We start from the raw sequence: 21,306 nt of genomic DNA on the forward strand, positions 1-21,306 counted from the left end.
ATAATCCACCAAAATTCCACACACTGGCCTTAAAAACATTGTAAAGAGGAATTCAGTTGGCTGTTATTCTTATATTTTTATCTAATACCTTTCATTATTTTCTGTAAATTTAATTTGAAAGGATCAGTTCCTTTCATCAACAACTGCTGAGTAAGTTGTCAGTGAAATAACTCTCAGATCTAGTAAAATGTAGTTTTTCCAAAATCAAAGTCCAGACGCTGTTGCAAAGTCCTGTAAACGCTGGCGGGAATAACCAGGTGGTGGTGAAAGTGAATGATGTATTTATTTGACCTGAAAGTAGTTTTATTCAATTATACCAAGTCTAGAAATACTGCCAACAGATTGAGACAGCGGTGATGTGGTTCTTCAGTTTGTCATGTTTATCACATTTATTACGATTGTTAGTTCTACCACCACTGACATGACCAATATACGTGTGCTAAACTGCAAGAACACTATTTTATACCTGCTATGAGCAGAAGACTTGATGAACACAGCCTCATAAGATAATGAGTATAAATGGCTCATTCTGATAGAAGACCACATTTTATTCCATCATTTATTTATTCCATCATTTCACAAAAAGCGACAAATGACATGCAGATCTTTTAAGAGGTCGCCACAAGAAAACAGTCTGTGCAAAAAAGTGCATTTTCATAGAGACACGGTGATTAAAAGCCGGACAGAGAAAAGAAACGTGTTTCTGAACCTCTAGACGTGTGAGGAACGTTTCAATACTCATTTACACCCGTTATGACTCCATGTACACAATGTTTGTGTTCCTGATAACTCAGAAATGACTTTAAACAATACTCATAAACAGTTATGGATTTAAAGTCAGTTATTCCAGATGCACAGAAAACACTTGCATCCGAATCAACTTCTTTGCTGATGACATAACCCTATTTCTGAAGGGTGAATTCAGTTTTAGTCTGTCAACATACGTCATGTTTGCACACAACAGCAAACCTTTTCTTTGCCTGTTCGGATGACTTTACCTGGTAAAATGTTTCGGGGGGGATAGCTTTAAATATTCCTGATTTTTAAAGCTTAAAACATGCACTGGAGCAGGAGGTAGAAACACAGGGAGGTAGAGAGGACGATTAAAAAGAAGAGCATCCATCAAGAACAGAAGAGAAGTTTCAGGTGCATCCGGACGACACAGGCACAGCGTTCAGCATCAATCACGTCCACGGCTTTTAAAAAGGCAACCAGTTCAGCTTCATGCTTTCATCCGCTTCATGGCAATGAGCAGCCGTCATGCTGTCAGCTGCGGGTATCGTCTTTTTTGGTCAAATTTATAGCACAAAACAGCATCATGCAGATCATCACAGACCAGCGAGGAAGACACGGAGGACATCGATGCTGCGTTGCAGAAACGTCGGAAAATATGAGACTCAAAATTGTGATGACCTGACGTTGAGTTTAACAGCGTGAAGGCTGGACACCATCGTTTCTAATTGTATTAACAAACTTAAACTTCAAGTACATCTTTAGGACGACAAAAACCTTAAAACTGCACTCATAAATATCTTAGTAATAAGAGATTATTTTGGACACTTGGTGGCAGCAGAAACAAAGGCGCTGAAGGAACTTGCATCCGCTCAATCGTTGCCCAACAAACTAATGTTGCCCAACAAACTAATGTTGCCCATTTGCATCAACTTGGCTGTTGCTAAAGAATTCCCGCTTGCTGACACTAATGAAATGCAGCATTGTAATAAACTGATCATGCATGAATCTGAGAGTTCTGCAGTGAAAGAAACAGAACGGCAACGCTTTATTCAAGTCTGTAATTACCTGGAAAGGCTGGTTGTGTCCACGTTTTCTATAATGAATACCAAAGAACTAACAATGTTACTTCGATTCTTTTACATTTAAATTCAACTTTGTCTGCAGGCAGAAAACTATTATAAGGAGTGAAGTTTCCAATCAAAGGAATGTTTATTTAGGTATGAATAAAGATTTCCCCGTTACTGAAACTAGCACCAAACTATAGCAGCTCTTTCCAGAAAATGGTATTAATTGGAGATTACAGACCTGCAAAGTAAAGTGCGACCAAAAGAACTACAAAGACCAGATCAGAGCACAAGAACAGGTCACTTAAGGCTAAACGTAGAACAGTATGAGGAATGTAATGCATGTACGTACTGTACTAACAACAGTCTTTCATCTTTGGCACTTGTGATTTCCTGTTTGACATAAATATTAAAAAGCTTCAGAGACGTGCGACAGCTCTTCATCCTCTTCTCTGCACCTTCAGTAAAGTCCCCTTCTTCTTCTTCTTCTTCTTCTTTATATTATTTTGTGTCTTTTTCAAACCCTCAGAGCTGCGTTTGCCGGCCCTGAACGTTGCATAGTGTTGTTGCAGAAGGAAGGAGACTGCAGAGGACAAGCCTGGTGGTTTGCGCTCCATGTTTGTTGGTACATGCGTGTCGTTCACGTGTCATCGTAGTCTCCATGTTGTTCCAACGACACGGTGTCAGTGTGAAACTTATTCACGTGCATCCGGTGGCACCGCTGGTACAAAAGGCTTTGTTCACAACCACAGCTGACGCCATGTTTGGAGGTCATTTTGCAGCTAAAACCCATCTTCTGTAGGATCAGCAGCTGTGACCACAGGTTATCTTAAAGGGCCAGCGCGCCGCATTAAAGCGAATCTATCGGCGGAAAGGGAAAGTTCTGTTTAAAATGATGTTCTTTAGTGTTTAATCACCTGAAATATCTTGATGATATATTTTAGGATATAGAAAGTTTTCTGAAAATAAATAAATTTAATTCAATTCACAAATAAGTTTGTAAAACCATGTCTCATATATACGGAGTACTTTGTCATTAAATGAAGGGAGTATGTGCTCGTTATTATCAATATAGACGGGTTATTATGCATCAGGATGCGATTCAATTGACAGATGATGAATTATATTGAATTATTAAGTTTAAATATTGATAAAGCGAAGAAAGCCTCCACTACGGTAAGACCAGCCGGTCAGTTGAACCACAAAGACCGTCTGTCCACTGTGAAGGACGTTTGGAATCATTTTTACTTTGTGTTTCTCGTCCACATGCATTGGTTTACGATCGGTTTGCTCACGTTTGTTTCCACGATCATCACAACCGAAAGAACCACTGATGGAGGCACAACTGTCTCGATCCATTCCATCAGATGTGTGTGATCACTTTCACACTACAACAGAGATTAAAGTAAGTAGGTCCGACGTTTATCAATTATGTCCAAACACCAGGTTTTTATCTCCAAAGAAACTCTGCGTTGAACTCTAACTTTTACTTTTAGTGGCTCGTGTTGAGCAGCGTTGCAGACTGCACCAAGTTCAGCACAAACAAACTGGTTGGAAAATATTGTTCAATTACTTTTGTAGTGCAAAGCTAACATGTTATCAGATACAGCTGTCAGTTTATTAACAACACAGAAAGGCTGTTTTCAGCCACTGTGACCTCCAGAATGGCACCAGAGTGGGTCTCATGAACCTGAAAGCTTCCTGATGTTGAGCGTGAACACATGAATGCACTGGCGAGTCCCTCTCGGCCTCAGGTCCAGACCTCCATGGGCACCATGGCCTCCTTGCAGCCCATGGGGGGAAGCAGGTTCTGCTCGCACAGGAACTGAAGAGGGAACTGGACCAGGAAGCCGCGGATCTTCTTCAGCTCCTCGTGAGCCCGGGCCGGGTCCTCCTTATCCAGGCCCGGCGTGGCGAGGTAGCCCTCCAGCTCCAGGATGCTACGGACGTCGCTGGACGGAAGACTTCGGAAGACCTGAAGAGAGAAAAAACAAAAGACACCAGGACGGAGTCAGAGAGAGAACCAGGGGCTGGTGTCCCGAACACATTTATTAAAAACAAAAGTGTTTCAATGACGCGTCGGACTCACCTTCTGGTAGATGGTGGCGTTTCGAGCGCAGGTCGTCATCCAGACCTCCTTGTAGAACTGGTCACTGACGGGATCCGACACGTCGATGGAGGGATCCGTGTTGGCGCCCAAAATCATCCTGAGAGAGAGCGAGAGGTGAGGAAACGCTGACGGCACCAGAAAAGAGGAACCGCTGACACATGCAGGATATTGCGAGCTGAGACATTTGGCAACGAGAAGAAGACGTGATGAGGAAATTTAACAGACGAACAAAAAAACTCTAATAAATAAGTTAGATTTACATTTAAAAACTATTTTTCTCTCAGTATTCAACCTCAAATTTAGAGACGGTTGCGTGACGGATTGCTGAACGGGCCCAGGGGCCCAACATGTCAGGGGCCCAACATGTCAGGGGCCCCCCTGGACAAAGAACAAAAAATACATGAAACAAATATTGTGCGTGTAATAAGTTATTTTAATTTAAAAAAGTGTCAGAAGAAGTTCTCCCTCGCTCCTAACGTTCTCTTATTTCATGTTTCTACGTCTTTGCAGCCTGTAAAGAAGCTCTGGTTGAATAACGAGTTCATCTGACGTGGCAGTACTTGAAGCACTCGAGGCGGAGCTGCAGGGCGTATTTTCCAGCTTGGTACTCCTGCCCGTCCATCACCGCCGTCACCGTCTCAGAGTCCTCCACGATCACCGCCACCTCGCTGTCCCTCTTTCCCAGCATGCTCCGGTCGTTGATGTTGGCAGAACCTGCAGAACCACAAAATGAGTGCGAACCCAGAGTCGGCCAGCAGGGGGCGCTGCAGCGCCCGAGCTCAGACTACATGTTGACGTTCAGACGAGTAAAATACAGGAAATGAAATAGTCCAAAGAAATGTACATGAAAAAAGAATGAACGAGATCTGTTAAATACTTAATAAATTGGGTCTTCACTTTCATATCAAGGGCATGGAAGAGAATGACGTCCTTTATATTTAATAGTTATGTTTATCTTTATGTCACTGTAGACAGGAGCTGGACAAAATAACAGAAACAATTACAGAATTCTGTTGTTAAATAGTTGTTTCAGACACAAAATGAAAGTTCCTTTGTGGTAACTCTAATCTTTAATGATGGCGTATTTACACTGAATTATATTTTAGTTTCCGTTATTTGTAGCTGCGCTGTACAGTTATCTGTGTGGACAAAATAAAAGAAACATCTGTTACCTGACACATTTTTCACAGCATATCTCATTACGGTACAGTTCAGACATTTCTGCATTCAAAGGGTCAGAAGGGGAAGTTTGGGAACCGCAGTTCTGCTTTAGGTTATGTGGAACCTTTAAAGGTTCCGTTCTAGTTCAAAAACACAAACATGTTGAGTAAACCAGCAGCAGATGACTTTTCTTTGGAACATTTTCAATCTTTTTAAATCTTTCCTCTTTGATATAAAAGGACGCTCCCGTCTCTTTCTCTATTATACATGAGCCGTCTGGACTCAGGGGAATATTTCACGACATCTTTTAATCTTGCGATGGAGGAATACGAGCCGCTGACACCAGCGTACGAACGTGAGTAAATTACCGATGATGACGGTGTTGTCGTCGGCGATGAGCATCTTGCTGTGGACGTAGATGAGCTCGGTGACCAGTTTCCCCTCCAGCTCGGCGTGAGTCCTCAGACCGGCGATGGAGATGTAGTTCATCCACTGGTCTCCCACTGGAAACCAGCAGCAAGCAGTCAGAGGCGCGCTCGACCAACTCATTTAGGACACGACGAATGACTTTTTAAAGATTCTTCCAAACAAATCTCGAGTTTTTTCACGTTGATATTTCTAAAGAAAGTCAGACGAGCAACACACGAGAGACTCTCGTGTAACGGGAATGTGAAATTTAAATCCTCACTCTCTCTCTTGAGCTGGGACATGATGGAGTGTTCTCCTCTGTTCATGGTCCTGCAGGGAAAACAGAAGGTGGATGAGCAGCAGGTCCACATTCCTCAAGCCTCTGTGTGTGTGTGTGTGTGTGTGTGTGTGTGTCACAGTGTTTGCATGGCGAGGGTTGAGTGTTTACTCAAGAATGCAGGCTAGATAATGAATGTCAGCCACAGAACGAATGGCATGCGCACACACACACACACGCACACGCACACGCGCACACACACACACACACGCACACACACACACACACACGCACACACACAGGGTTTACAGCATTGTGGTTAAAGAGTTAAGGCGTGGCAATAATCCATCACTGGGATTTAACCCTCATGAGACAAACTCAAACAGAAGGTGGGTAAAAGGCAGCTTTATCGTCTCTCACACACACACGCACGTACGCGCATGCACGTGCACACACACACACCTGTAGTTGAAGTGCATGACGGCCTGGATGGCGCTGCCTCCTCCGGTGTTGATGTCTCCTTCGAAGCCCGGCAGCAGAGGCGTCACCACGTACACTCGGTACTTTTTACCCTCCCTGAAAGGGAGAAAGAGAAGGACGATATCTCACCGCCGAATGATCCACAAAGATAAGAACACCAGCCGATGACGGAGGATCGACAGCTCAGATTCATTATTATGATCAATAACTGTGTTCAAACAGTGTTCGTGAGGCTGGGTCACAAAGGTAAGACTGGAACATTCCTCAGGTGGTGAACAAACGCCGTCTAATGCTGTCCAACTAATTATTAGAGCATATGGAGGTTTTTTAAACACGAGAAAACTCGACAATATCACCGTTTCTGTCAATGGAGTCTGGTGTTCAAGAGATGATGAGGCTTTAACGTCCGTTTCTTTTCATCTAACTCTGAATTTATGATATATTCTGACTGAACAGCTGGTGATTGTTGGACCGGTGGAAAGACTCGCAGTAATTATGAGGTTTCTTTTGTTTGTCGAAGTTTGTTTGAAATGATTGTTTCACGATGATCATGAGGTAAGATGACGTTCCTGTCAATGGAGTCTGGTGGCTTTGAGGAGGGAAATATTACGACTTGGCTGAAATGTGAAATGTCTTCATTCATGTAACTGGTAATGTATTTTTTTGGCTATTTTTGAACGATTAAAACAGACAGTTATACTGTTAGTGAATCAGTATTTTGAACGGTTCATACATGAACACATGTTTTGCAGTTTGAATAAACACATTTTCGTGACACTTGCAAGTGATAAATAAGCGTCTTATGATTTTAGAGACTAGATCCTTCACTTTACTTCTGCTGCTGGTTAGAATGTTCTAACGTGAATCATTCCAGAAAAATACCAGTAAAGTTTCTCTCGACTTTCTATCTGTGAAGCTAAAACTGTGAAAGTGTATTTATTCTGAGTCTGATCTCGACTGCTTCGTGAGGCACGTTGGGAACTTTATGAGACGGAATGCTTCAGTTGATCCGAGCCGAGCATGAAACCATAACAACATTTTAAACAACCGTCAGTTTAACAGATTTACAGCCAAAGAGACGAGAAAAATCACCTTGAGAATTCATTCAGACGCCCGAGAAACATGAGGACGTTTGTGCCGACGCTTAATGTTGCGTTTATGTCATCTTAGTGTTTGTACGCTGAAGAAATCAGGTCGGGTGTGTGTGTGTGTGTGTGTGTGTGTGTGTGTGTGTGTGTGTGCGTTTGCATGTGTGTGTCCTCAATTCATCACAGAGAGGAAAAACAAAAAAGACAGAAGCTGAAAATATTCAAATAAATCTTCACGAAGGACAAAGTGAAACGCAACATATGTCAAGATGACATCAGTGTGTTAGTTCTCTGGAAGACACACCCATGCACTGTGTGTGTGTGTGTGTGTGTGTGTGTGTGTGTTACTTGTATGCTCTGATGATGCGCTCGGCTATCGCGTCTCCTATCTTGTTGAAGACGTGTTTGTTGTCTGCACAGCTGATGAAGAACTGATTCTGAAACACAAACACACGTCTGTTGATCAACAAAGAACTTTGATTTAAATTAAATTATGAAAATGAAGAAAAACTTAATTCCTCCATTGCTTTCGTAAAAACTAGAAAATCCAGTTCATACTTCCGTCCTTTAGAGACGTTTAGTTGCATTACAGATATTTAGAGACTCTACAGGTGAATAGAGTCACAACATGAACTCACAGATATCACCATGAAACTTCACCACTTCATCACTCACATGAAGATCATTATTATTCAGACGTGGATACATTAGAGTACCTCGATGTAAACGAAGTGCTGGCTGTTCTGGATGACGTGGACGTAGGCGTTGTGGATCGACTCCTCGTGGTATTTGATGCCGGCGGACCAATCGCACGCCGAGCGAAGGATCTGAAGGACGCGAGGAGGGAGGGAGGGAGGGAGAGAGAGAGAGAGGGAGGGAGGGAGGGAGGGAGGGAGGGAGGGAGGGAGGGAGGGAGGGAGGGAGGGGGAGAGAGAGAGAGGGAGGGAGGGAGGGAGGGAGAGAGAGAGGGAGGGAGGGAGGGAGGGAGGGAGGGAGGGAGGGAGGGGGAGAGGGGGAGAGAGAGAGAGTTTAGGAGGGACAACAGGAAGACAAACGTGAAAACAAAAACTTTGCAAAGAGGAATGTTTGAGTCTTGAGACACGCGAGTACACAACTACCATTCATACATGAATATATATAATATACTTAATCTGTACTTTATGTACTTAGTGTTTAAGATTGTATTTTATGATTTTTGTACCAAAAACATCTGAAAAGAACTTAAAGTAGCAACTGTTTATGTCACTTCACACATTTTCGTGTATCTCATTTGTCATTTGTACATTTTTATAAATCTGTTTGTCTTTTTATTGTTGTTTTTTTCAAATACGACTTGATATCTAAAACCTCTGATGCACAATGTTCTAACTTGTTTACGATTTCTACTTTCTAAAGTGCAAATAAACATAAATGAATTCATAAAAAGGTGACGAGACAACATGTCTCTGAAAATGAAACTAAACAAGAGGAAAGCAAAGTGTTGAACCACTTTTCGTGGTTTTCTGGGAACCTACTGAACTCATCTCGCCAAATCTGATTTCATTTTTTTTCCAGCCGTGAGAAGCTTTGTTTCCTTGGTGCATTGCATTGTGGGACACCAGATTTACACTGGACACTTAAAAAGCCTCTTCCAGTGCAGTTCAGAGCTGAAACCACAGTCAGCATGAGCTGCAGGATGTAAAGCGGCGTCTTGAAGTCAGCCGTGCTAAAATGAAAGCAACAAGCACCGACCTGCACTTTGGTTTGGATGCAGTTGGGGACTTGGTACCGCTGCTCTCCGGCCGTGGCGTGAGACTTGGGCAGCAGGTACGGGTACGACAGGGAACGGTACTTCGGCTTCACGAGCTGGAAGACAAACAGAGGAAAACTCAAAACACGGGTCACTAATTTACTGGAGACAGCGACGTGGTCGTCTGCAGTCACATCAGAGAAAACTCTCTGTACTTTATTCCAGGTATCTTCTGCTTCTTCCACATATTTAATTTCATCACTTCTGTCCAGAAGGAGATTATTTAAAGGGTCGGACTAAATCAATGTACTGCTGTGGACGTATTTTAGACACCTAAAAGAATCAATATCAGTTTAATTGAACGCTCTATTAAGAATACTTTCAGGAGGAGTTGCTGGTCGGTGGCCTGGTCTTCTTTGTGTCTTTGAAGAGAGCAGAGACAGCAGCTTCTGTTCCTGATACAGATTTTTATTGTGGGTGTAAAGAGAGCGCTTTACAACGAGGGACTGAAGCCGTTTACTCCATTGACGTAAAGAGTCATTTAACCTCTCAACACAGGAGTTGCTGCTCTACTGCTGCCTCCATCGGTTCGTTTGTGTGTTGTGTTACTTTGGTGAATTTAAACCGAATCTCTAAAACACCAAAGTCACAAACAAACTATCCGATGGAGGCAGCGGCGGACCAGCAACAGTAAAATCACTGTTTTTGTCAACGGAGTCTGGTGCTAGATACCAGCTTTCTCCTTCAGGAAGAAAGGGCTGGACACAAGTAACAACTGTGACACTAATGTCTCGTGAAAACAGATTATTAATACGCATATTCATTCGGGATAGATACAGGGTGAGGAGACAACAGCAGCAGGACCTCTGACCTTAGTGAAGTTCCACCGCTGGATGAAGTGTCGGGCCACGTCCCGAGCCGCTTTCCCGTGAACCACCGAGGAGATGTCGTGCCACGGCATTCTGGGAGTCGTGTGTCTGTCTATGAAATCTACAACGGGAATGTGAGGAGGACGGGTGAGTGGAATAAATCTCTCTCTCTTCTCTCCGTAAACTGTGAGCGTGACGGTGTTCTCACCATCGAACGGTTTCTCCAGCTGAATCCAGTCCTTGTACACAAAGTTGCAGTAGTCCTTTCCGTGCCAGAACCGCGTGTTTCCCAACAACTCCCCGACCCCCGTATGCTGACTGTGCACTGAGCCGCTCCCTAAAACACAGTTATTAATCAGCAGTGCAATGCATTAAAACTGGGGTGATCGGATGTATTTCTCAAAGACTGTATATAACAAGTGGACGTAGTCGTGACGTCACCCGTTGGTTTGTGGACTGATGTTTCGAAGCATTTTGGCCGTCGCCATCTTGTTTTATTTGCAACCAGTGAACAGGAAGTGACCATATCTGGACTGAGGAGTGACGTAGAGACGGCGTATACGTCTCTGGTAGAGACCTGTCAATCACTGTGTAGCCCCGCCCTAAAGCATCCCCTGCTTTATGGTCTGTGTGACTCTAAATGGACCATAATGTACTGTAGTGACACACTGTAGTGACACACTGTAGTGACACACTGTAGTGACACACTGTAGTGACCCACTGTAGTAATACACTGTAGTAACACTGTAGTAATACACTGTAGTGATACACTGTAGTAATACACTGTAGTGACACACTGTAGTAACACACTGTAGTAATACACTGTAGTAATACACTGTAGTAACACACTGTAGTAATACACTGTAGTGACACACTGTAGTAATACACTGTAGTGACACACTGTAGTAACACACTGTAGTAATACACTGTAGTGACACACTGTAGTGACACACTGTAGTAATACACTGTAGTGACACACTGTAGTGACACACTGTAGTAATACACTGTAGTAACACACTGTAGTGACACACTGTAGTAACACACTGTAGTAACACACTGTAGTGACACGCTGTAGTGACACACTGTAGTGACACACTGTAGTAATACACTGTAGTGACACACTGTAGTAATACACTGTAGTGACACACTGTAGTGACACACTGTAGTAACACACTGTAGTGACACTGTAGTAACACACTGTAGTAACACACTGTAGTAACACACTGTAGTAATACACTGTAGTAATACACTGTAGTGACACTGTAGTGACACTGTAGTGACACACTGTAGTAACACACTGTAGTAACACACTGTAGTAATACACTGTAGTGACACACTGTAGTAATACACTGTAGTGACACACTGTAGTAACACACTGTAGTGACACACTGTAGTAACACACTGTAGTAACACACTGTAGTAATACACTGTAGTAATACACTGTAGTAATACACTGTAGTAACACACTGTAGTGACACTGTAGTGACACACTGTAGTGACACACTGTAGTAATACACTGTAGTGACACACTGTAGTAACACACTGTAGTGACACACTGTAGTGACACACTGTAGTGACACACTGTAGTAATACACTGTAGTAACACTGTAGTAACACACTGTAGTAACACACTGTAGTAACACACTGTAGTAACACTGTAGTAATACACTGTAGTGACACACTGTAGTGACACACTGTAGTAACACACTGTAGTAATACACTGTAGTAACACACTGTAGTAACACACTGTAGTAACACACTGTAGTAACACACTGTAGTAATACACTGTAGTAACACACTGTAGTAACACACTGTAGTAATACACTGTAGTGACGCACTGTAGTAACGCACTGTAGTAACGCACTGTAGTGACGGACTGTAGTGACACACTGTAGTAACACACTGTAGTAACACACTGTAGTAACACACTGTAGTAATACACTGTAGTGACGCACTGTAGTGACGCACTGTAGTGACGCACTGTAGTGACGCACTGTAGTGACACGCTGACTGTGGAGAAGAACCTCATACAAACACTTAAAAACATCACTCCTGTCCTCTTGAAAGAACGTAAATAATAAGACCATCATGCCATCAATGAACATAACTAAATATATTAAATAAATATCTATTGTTGGGGTCTGACCATATGGCTTCAACATGTGCTGTGGGACAAAGAGTCAGGTCTTCCCTTTCGCAAGCAAAGGTTTCATCCTGATCATGGTTTGATGAGCACCAAACCTCCTCTGAAGGAATTTCACATTAGGGTGTGAATTTCCTCCCCCCCAAAAACTATGGGTCCCTGAAGTCACCTGAATGCACCGCTGCAATCTCATTGGCCGAGGGCCAAGAGACCCCAGGACCCCTGTAGTTCAGCAACTGTTCTACAAAACTCCTGCAGCCCCCCACCTCAACGCTTTTTCCACCGATCCCCTCCGGGATCGCAGGAGGCGCGCATCAACGTTGCTTCTCTTTTTAACCAAAATCCTGGGTTTAACAGTTTATATTCGCTGGCCGAATCCACCAAACTGTCTATTTTATCTTTGTTCGCATCCACGAAGCGAACCCGTTTATTCCTGCAGAAGTGAAGAAGCAGACTTCTTCAGAACGAGAGACCGAGAACTTCCACTCTCCTCTCCACAAGCGCCTCGTCTGCTCCGGCCATAAGGACGCGAAAGACCCTTCTCCAGACGACAGCGATCCTCTCCTACCGAGAGAAACACGGCTTCCGACGCCGCAGGCTGAGCCCACCGAAGCTCAGGAGAAACCCCCCAGAAGACTCAATCACCACGACTGCATCGTACCGTAAGGCGAACAGAGTCTGGGCAGAGTTAGAGAGAGTTCATTTGTGTTTATTTTATCTTGTTTACCTGCTTAAAGTACTGTTCATCTTTATAACGAGGTGTATGCTTCATAATCGCCGACACTGACGATCGCTGAGATCGTTGGGGTCGTGTGTAAGTAGCGTGTATTCCATGCTGCTGTGATCTGTGTTGAAACAGCCGCAGTGAGGTCGAAGCTGCGTCTCATCAGTTCAGGAGGTCAGAACCGCCGGCTGAGACAAAGAGTCGCTGTTCTCTCCCCGGGCTGAGAGAGCAACCTTCAGAGGATCGTAATCGCTTGTTTTATTTCATTTTGTTTTGTTCCTTTCCCTTCTACTAACTCACACACACACACACACACACATAACACCCACACACACACACACACACCCCCCCCTCTTTTCAATAGTCTGTTGATTTTAGATAAAGTGCTCATGAATGTATAGTTGTTGTTAGTTTAGATATTCGTTGACCAGATCATTCGTATTAGAACTTAATAAACTGTTATATTTAAAGAGCAGCTGTCTGTGATTACTTCGTGCATGTATTGTGATAATAACTGTATATGTGGTCTGTGCTCGAACTTAAAAACCTTCACTTTCACTCTGAATGTGTAATAGTACTCAGACTACTGACATTGTGAGTGAACACTAATTATGAGACTTGGTTTTATCGTTTGGTTATTGGTCCCTGTTCGCAGGGTGGTGCCCCATTATTATTAATAATCATTAATAATTGTTACATACATCAATAATTCTATTGATGTCAAGAATTTAGTTTCTTGGATGCTGATAACCCAAACACGCTCCTCTACGTTCCCAACACTATCCACTCACTCTCTTCTTCCTCCAGCTCGCTGTCGCTGTCGGCCGAGGCCAGTCCTCGTTTCTGCAGGTGTCTCCGGATGCTGAACCTGGACCTCTTCGCCCTCCCCTGACCTTTCAGCCTGGGCTGGTCCGCCGAGTCCGTCACCGTGAAGATGCCTCTCCCGTTGCTCTGGGCGCCGCCGCCGCCGCTGGCCTGAGAATCATTTAAACACGGTCAGCGTTAATCAGGGTGTCAAAATAAAAGCACTGAAACAAGAGAAGAAATACAGAGAGATGAAGACTGGTGTGTTTTCTTTCATTCCTCTGAAACGTACCGTTTTTACAAAATATTTCACTATATTTTATTCCTCAAGTATTGTTCTATATTAGAGTGTTACATCTGTTGCTAGGCAGAAAAGACTATACCGTGTATCATTGTGTTTGTGACAAATAAACGTTAATTTTTTTATGAATTAATTTGAATCTCGGGTTGGATTAATAAATCATATTATTATTATAATCAGTTCAATAAAAAACAATGAGGAATCCTCTAAAAGTTAAAATAAGAAATGTTTTCTTGTTTTAAGCTTTGTGACTATGCATATTTTTATCGATAATTCAATGGGTTTTGGAATTTCTTTAGACGTATTATATGTTTGTGTGCGTGTGTGTGTGTGTGTGTGTGTGTGTGTGTGTGTGTGTGTGTGTGTGTGCGAGACCTGCTCCAGGTGTGAGAGTGTAACACTCCCAATGTCCGTCAGCCGGTGTTCTCTGTCGTCCCAGCGACCGTACGCCAGGTCAATCCCACCGACGAAGGCCACCGATTGGTCGATGACGATGATCTTCTCGTGATGCGCCCACAGGTAAACGCTGGAGGAGACGTGGTCGGGGTGACGCATCACCTTTGGAGGAAGACAAAAAATAAATAAATGCAAGAACTCAAGACAGGAAACTGCAGTTCCTCAAACGGCCACTTGAGGCTCCAGAATCGAGTCGATCGAGTCGACCTATGAGAACTAAAGCTGAACTAAACCTTGGAGGCCTGCGCACCCGGCAGATTGAGTCTCTGGCAAAAGACGTAGAGCGTTTCAATCGAGCATCGATGACTACCTTAGGGAGATCGATCGCTGCCTCCTCGACCTATCGCGCCCCTCATCGCGCGAAAAGCTAAAGATAGTGTGGAAACTCACAGCGCGAAGCGTCCACGCTTTCATGGAAACGCTCCAACCGAGCATCCGCGACCGCTATTCATCCCTGTGTCACGCCCTTAGGGAGGAGTACTCCCTGTACACCGACCCAGCTTCTGCCACCCTTGGCGCCTTTGCCATTTCCCAGGAAAGGCTAGAGTCTCCGAGAGACTACTTCAGGCGCTTGAGATCTGCGTACTTCCAGGGACGTAACGCCCCAGGTCTAGAAGAAGACCAAGCCTTCAAGTCGCTATTCTTGCACAATCTCCACGACGACGTGAGATACGATGTTACTATGCACTGCAGAACGAGTAACCTCACCATGCCAGAGATTAGGAAGTACGCGCAACTTGCATGGGAGACACGCGGACGGCCGACTTGAACTTGACTGGCTCAGGGGACCTGTCTCCATCTCTAATTAGGAGGGTGGGGGGAGGGAGATATCACCAGCCCGCCATGACACACTCCAGAGTGAAACCGTTCGCAACGTTTCCCTGAGTGCTGGCGGTAACCTGGGGGGTATGCACCCTCGCCACTTGAACAGCTCGAGGGGGGGGGCTCTGACAACAGAGACTTAGAGAGATGCACTTCGCAGACAGTGCAACTCCACATCCACACCCTCCAATCTCGCCAGTGCCGAACCCACCGGCAGAATGGCGGCTTACTATTGACTTCCAACGCAAAGGTTTCATCCTGATTGTGGTTTGATGAGAGCAAACCTCCTCTGAAGGACCAGAAGAGGCACCGGGCCCTTCTCCCCCCCCCCCCCTGTTCGCAGGGTGGTGCCCCGTTGTTATTAATAATCATTAATAATTGTTACATACCGGTACATTAATAATTCTATTGATGTCAAGAATTCAGTTTCTTAAATGCTGATAACCCAAACACGCCCCTCTTAGATCCCAACACTGACATGACTTCATTTAACAAGTCATTAATATATTTATTATAATAAGAAAGAAAAACCTTATCTATCACAATGTTCAGGTTAATATAAATATATATGCACAGAAATAGAATAAATGCATAAAACGTATTTATTTAGTTGATAAATTACTTGTTTTGTATGATTTATTGCTGGTACTTAACTACATCCTAATTTATCCACTTTATTGACCTGTAGGTGAAGAAATACAGAAATTAAAAAATGTATAAACAAACACAGAAAATACTACATTTATACAAGAACTCAGACAGGAAACACATTTGTAAGGTAAACATGTGGAGGTACATGATTACATATATGAACTGTATGTATTAAATACATTAATATTCATAATATAATGCAGAGCCGCACCTTGATGTTGGGGTGAAGCGTCAGCAGCGTTCTCTTGCTGTATTCGGAGTTGATGCCCAGCGCTAACTCCACCTCCTTGTACAGCATCACAAAGATCCGAACGCCTTGTTGCTGTGAAAACACGAGAGCTGAACATCAGCAGCTCCAACGTCTCAACATCTGTATGAACATCACGACATGAACATCTGGTTCCAGCTCTTCTTCTGTGATAACGTGCGTTTGACGTCTCACTGACGGCTTTGTGCTAAACCTGAAGAACTAAAGCCGACATTATTTCATCCATTTAATTAATGAGTCATTGATTCATTTATTATAAGAAAGAAATGTAGAAATAAAAACCTCCGTCATCACATTGATGTGCAGGTTCATTTGAAAATAAATAAATAAATATGCGCAGAAACAGATAAATAAATGAAATGTATTCATTTGTTTACCAAATAACTTATGTACTATATATTTAGGTACTTGATCACATCCCATTTGTCAAATAAATAAGTCATTTTTTCCGTGCGTAATTATTCACAATGAACCTGCACATTTATTTGATGATCGAGTCTGTTTCTTTATTATGACGGCAGCTTTAGTCCTCCATAAAGAGACATAACTGCCTCACTCGCTGACCACAGAAGAAGCCGGTTCCCGCTCACCGCTTTGCGTTTCAGGATGGAGTCCAGACGCCAGCGGTTCCCCTCAATGATCGGCCTCTTCAGGAAGACCTCTGGACTCAACCTGTGGCGCGACGCACACACACACACACACACACACACACACACACACACCATTTCTCTCCTCTCGGTTTCCTCCAGACTTCACGCTCTACTCTCTTTTTCCTTAAATAGTTCACTTCCTTCTTCTTTACTTCCTTCTTGAACAAAACTGAAAGCATGAAAATCCTTCAAACAGTAGTCTTACAGGATTAATCTTTACTGTCTTTACATTACTACCATTTACTCAGGAGTACTTCTTCCAACACTGTAAATCACTTACGCACACACACATTTCAATGCTACATGCTGCGCGCGTGTGTGTGTGTGTGTGTGTGTGTGTGTGTGTGTGTGTGTGTGTGTGTGTGTTCTAGTGTAACAGTAGTCAGAGCCTCAGACTGTAACAGATCTGTTTGCACTTGGCGGTCACCTCTTGTGGAGGTTTTCTGGTCACTCACTGCACTCTGAGAGAGACACACACACACACACACACACACACACACACACACACACTTTCAAACCACACATACTTACCACCAGTCTGTGATGAATATTTCCTCCTTGGCTTCTTCAAGAGCATCGGCCACGTCCTCCATGAATTGATGTCCATTGACATACCTGCAAGGCAAGTTTATTAGTACAGCACATTTCAACAACAAGGTAATTCAAAGTGCTTCACATGAAACCATTAGAAGCATCAAAACATAAGGCAAAAGAAAAGGAGATTTAAAAACAATTAAGAACAGTGTAAGAAATAAAATGCAGTAGTAAAATGCAGAAATGGAGGAAATTGATTAATATATTAATTGAATGTGGTTCAATTAAAGGCAGCAGCAAACAGAAAAGTCTTCAATCTTGATTTAAATGAGCTGAGGGTCTCAGCAGACCTGCAGCTTTCTGGGACTTTGTTCCAGATATGTGGAGCAGAACAACTGAACGCTGCTTCTCCATGTTTAGTTCTGACTCTGGGAACAGGAAGTAGACCGGTCCCAGACGACCTGAGGGGTCGGGATGGTTCATAAGGTAGCAGCAGATCAGAGATGTATTTTGGCCCTAAACCATTCAGTGCTTTGTAAACCAACAGCAGGATTTTAAAGTCAATTCTTTGTTGGACAGGAAGCCAGTGCAAAGACCTCAGAACTGGAGTGACGTGATCCACCCTCCTGGTCTTAGTGAGGACTCGAGCTGCAGCGTTCTGAATCAGCTGCAGCTTTCTGACGGACTTTTTACAGAGACCTGTAAACACACCGTTACAGTCGTCCAGTCTGCTGAAGATAAATGCGTGCACAAGTTTTACACATCCTGTTGAGACATAAGTCCTCTAATCCTTGATATATTCTTCAGGTGATAGGAGGCTGATTTAGTAATTGTCTTGATATGGCTGTTCAGGTTGAGGTCTGAATCCATAACTACACCTAGATTTCTGGCTTGGTTTGTGGGTTTTAACATCAGTGACTGAAGCTGAGCGGTGATTTTCAATTGTTCATCCTTGATACCAAAAACAATTACTTCTGTTTTATCTTTGTTTAATTGAAGAAAATTCTGGCACATCCAGTTGTTGGTTTGTTCAATGCAGTTACCCAGCCCTTGTATGGGATTATAGTCCCCTGGTGACATAGTTATGTAGATTTGTGTGTCGTCTGCATAATTATGATAGAGGGGGCGCACACACACACACACACACACACACACACACACACACACACACACACACACACACACACACCAAGAACAACCCAAACAAACACTTCCCCCTCTCACTTTTCAACCTCTCCATCTTCTGTTCTTTCACCTTAAATGTCAAAAGGGGAATCAGGTGTCTGACTGTGTGGTTACCATTTGGCGGGGATGTTCACTTCCTCTCTGGCGAAGGAGCCGAAGCGGTGGTCCTTGAGGAAGGCCGAGCCGTGTTTCTGGACGAAGCCCTCGATGGACTGACCCCACCAGCGGGCGTGTCTGAAGCTGGTGCACTTCAGCACCAGTGACCTGGAAACACACACACACACACACACACACACACACACCTTATTTTACCAAAATTGGCAAAAACAAGAGGAGAAAGAGGCTCCACTTGCTGCAGATACTAAACTATTTACAGACTCTCCGGTCCTCTGTGCTCCGTGTAAACCGTCTTTAGTTCAGTCAAAGCGTCTCTCAATTTTAGTCACATGACTGTTGGTCTCAGCCGTTTAGAATAAAAAAAAATACATTAGAATAAATAAATACATTAGAATAAATAAATACATGTGTAACAAGAAAAAAAAAAGTACATCAATCCCTTCTTTATATTTTATCAATAAACTATAATGTTCATCGGAAGTATTACAACTTTCCGGCTCATTGATCGCCCACACACACACACACACACCTCGATCAAATGAATCAAATCAAACAGAAACTAAACAAAACAATGAAATCAGAATAAAACGAATCACAAACATCCTACATATCCTGCACCAGGTCCCTCCAAGTAAACCAGCTTTTAGGTTCCACTTGATGAGCTCCTTTAAAGTTACCAGCTACATAAAAACACACACACGTAGTCTCACACACACACACACACACACACACACACCTGGACAGACTGTCGATGCGAACGCCGTGTTTGGTCTCCGTGTCTCTGGAGTCCATCTTGATGCTGAACTCTTTGTCGAACAGCATCACGAAGGAGATGGCGCCCGAGTCGGGCTTCATGTAGAGCAGGAACGAGTCCTTCACCACCAGCCAGCTGCACGCGCACACACACACACACACGTTTGAGTAGAACAAAGTGATGTCTACAGGACTGATGACGTGTCTGTTCACTGACCGTTTGGACCAGCGGTAGCACATTCTGCTTCGACCGCAGCAGTTCAACCCGGGGATCCGATGGCCGCCGGATCTCTTCAGCACCATTCCTTCTCTGAAAGACAAGAAGAGCTCTTTCTCTGTCAATCAATACCGTAAACACGAGTCTTAGAAAGCAGAGATGAAGGCTTCTTTGATATGATAGTGCGTTGTTGTCTGGAGATGATGTGAAACGTTCTTACTGGCCTTTTGGTCCCAGGTCGTGGATGAAAGACAGCTGGCTAATATCAATGAACTCCATCTGAAACAGACAAGTGTTTCCATGTGTTCCACATTCAACATGTTTCATCATCGTCCAGAGAGAAACCCTCCTGATAAACATTTACATACCGTTGCATGGTAGTTCCTGTACATGGGCGTCTTCAGCAGGTTGTTCAGGTAAACCTCCAGTTGTTTCTGGAGCATCAGAAAAACATCAGACAGTCAAATGAGGTCAAGTGTGAGAAGTGTGAAGTCAGACGGCTGGAGGCGTACCCTGCGACTGGACACCTGCCCGTCTCTTTCCAGCTCGTCTCCTCCTCCTCTGGGGAGGTTCGGGATCTGCCTCCCCTCGCTCCTCGCCGCCGACTGCCTCTTCACCGTGTGGCTGCAGAGAGAAAACAACAAGAGAGAAGGTCGCCGGTTCAAATCCCAGGTCGGTGCAGCACAAAAAAAAAGTGTTTTCGTGTCAGCAAAACGTCCTGGAAGCTGCTTGCAGAAGACTGAAGCCGATGACGTCTCTAATCTGAGCTCATAACCTCTGAAGCGGAGAAGCCTTTTACCTTCGTGTCGGCAGCGGCAGCCTCATGAAGGTCTTGTAGGTCCTCAGCTCTCTGTGGAGATCCATGAAGTGTTTCTCCTTCCTCTTCACCAGCCAGGTGAACTCCCCGTGTTTCATCTCGATCTTATACACCGCCGGCAACGACTGAGCACAGACACGCAGGTCAGACGTGAGATGTAGACGTTAAAATGTGCACCAAATAGAGTTTGGACTGTGAACCTTCTTGGCAGATATTTAAAACCCGTTTGAGAATTTGAGGACAGCATCGTGGTCTTTGTGCCACCAGAGCTCCCCAATAAGAAGTAAAAGCGTGTCTTTGAGCACCTTGTTGACGCTCCTCTGCGCGGTGACGTTGAAGCGGTCCTGAGCCGCGGTGAAGCGCTCCACCTCCAGGATCTTCACCGTGACCGGAGAGGACAGGAAGACGTCGGCCTCGGCCTCCTTGAAGCCCACCACGTGGTAGACCGCCGTGAACGGCAACCGCTCTGCATGCAGAGACACGTGTGACACACGGATACGTGCGGCCGTCGAGGCGGAAGACGAACGTCCACAACAGACACAATTGCGCTCACCTGACGAGTGGGCGTCGGTCTCTTCGTACGCGCCGTCTTCCAGGTCGAGCTCGCGGCTGTCCAGCTTCTCCCGGCCGTCCAGATTCTCCATGATGCCGGTCATGTCGTTGGCGACCAGCTGCAGGGTGCTGGAGGTCGGGTCGGCCTGCCGCAGCATGCTTAGCACTCAGTCTGGAGCCCGGGGCTCAGCTGGAGAGACAGGTAGGGGAAGAGACGTGGGACAAACGGTGGAACAGAGAGAAATAATGGAACCACAATGGAACCTGAGCACTCCTCCTCCCGGAGGAGGAGCGCCCGGCTGCTCAGCTTACATTGTGCTTTGAAGTTCGACATTTCTTATTACAATTTACACTTGAAATGATGAAGACACTTGCAAATGACAAGGAACAG

The 21,306-nt window shown here is 44.3% G+C and overlaps 1 protein-coding gene across 1 annotated transcript; it reads right to left on the reverse strand.

The window, feature by feature from the left end:
* Positions 1-591: 591 nt before the first annotated feature.
* Positions 592-21,073, reverse strand: LOC306794360 (phospholipase D1-like; the record flags this gene model as incomplete). Its single annotated transcript, XM_079292393.1, has 25 exons — positions 592-3,774; positions 3,889-4,006; positions 4,470-4,623; positions 5,439-5,573; positions 5,759-5,808; positions 6,218-6,331; positions 7,672-7,760; positions 8,040-8,150; positions 9,055-9,168; positions 9,924-10,042; positions 10,130-10,258; positions 13,580-13,763; positions 14,269-14,451; positions 16,034-16,144; positions 16,681-16,762; positions 17,272-17,355; positions 18,574-18,723; positions 19,313-19,465; positions 19,547-19,639; positions 19,767-19,825; positions 19,915-19,980; positions 20,059-20,170; positions 20,346-20,488; positions 20,669-20,829; positions 20,917-21,073. 25 exons carry the CDS (start codon positions 21,071-21,073, stop codon positions 3,550-3,552), a joined length of 3,096 nt encoding a protein of 1,031 aa, XP_079148519.1. The 3' UTR covers positions 592-3,549.
* Positions 21,074-21,306: the final 233 nt, after the last annotated feature.

This window comes from Melanostigma gelatinosum (assembly GCF_949748355.1).
Source record: "Melanostigma gelatinosum genome assembly, chromosome: 20".
NCBI lineage: Eukaryota > Metazoa > Chordata > Actinopteri > Perciformes > Zoarcidae > Melanostigma > Melanostigma gelatinosum.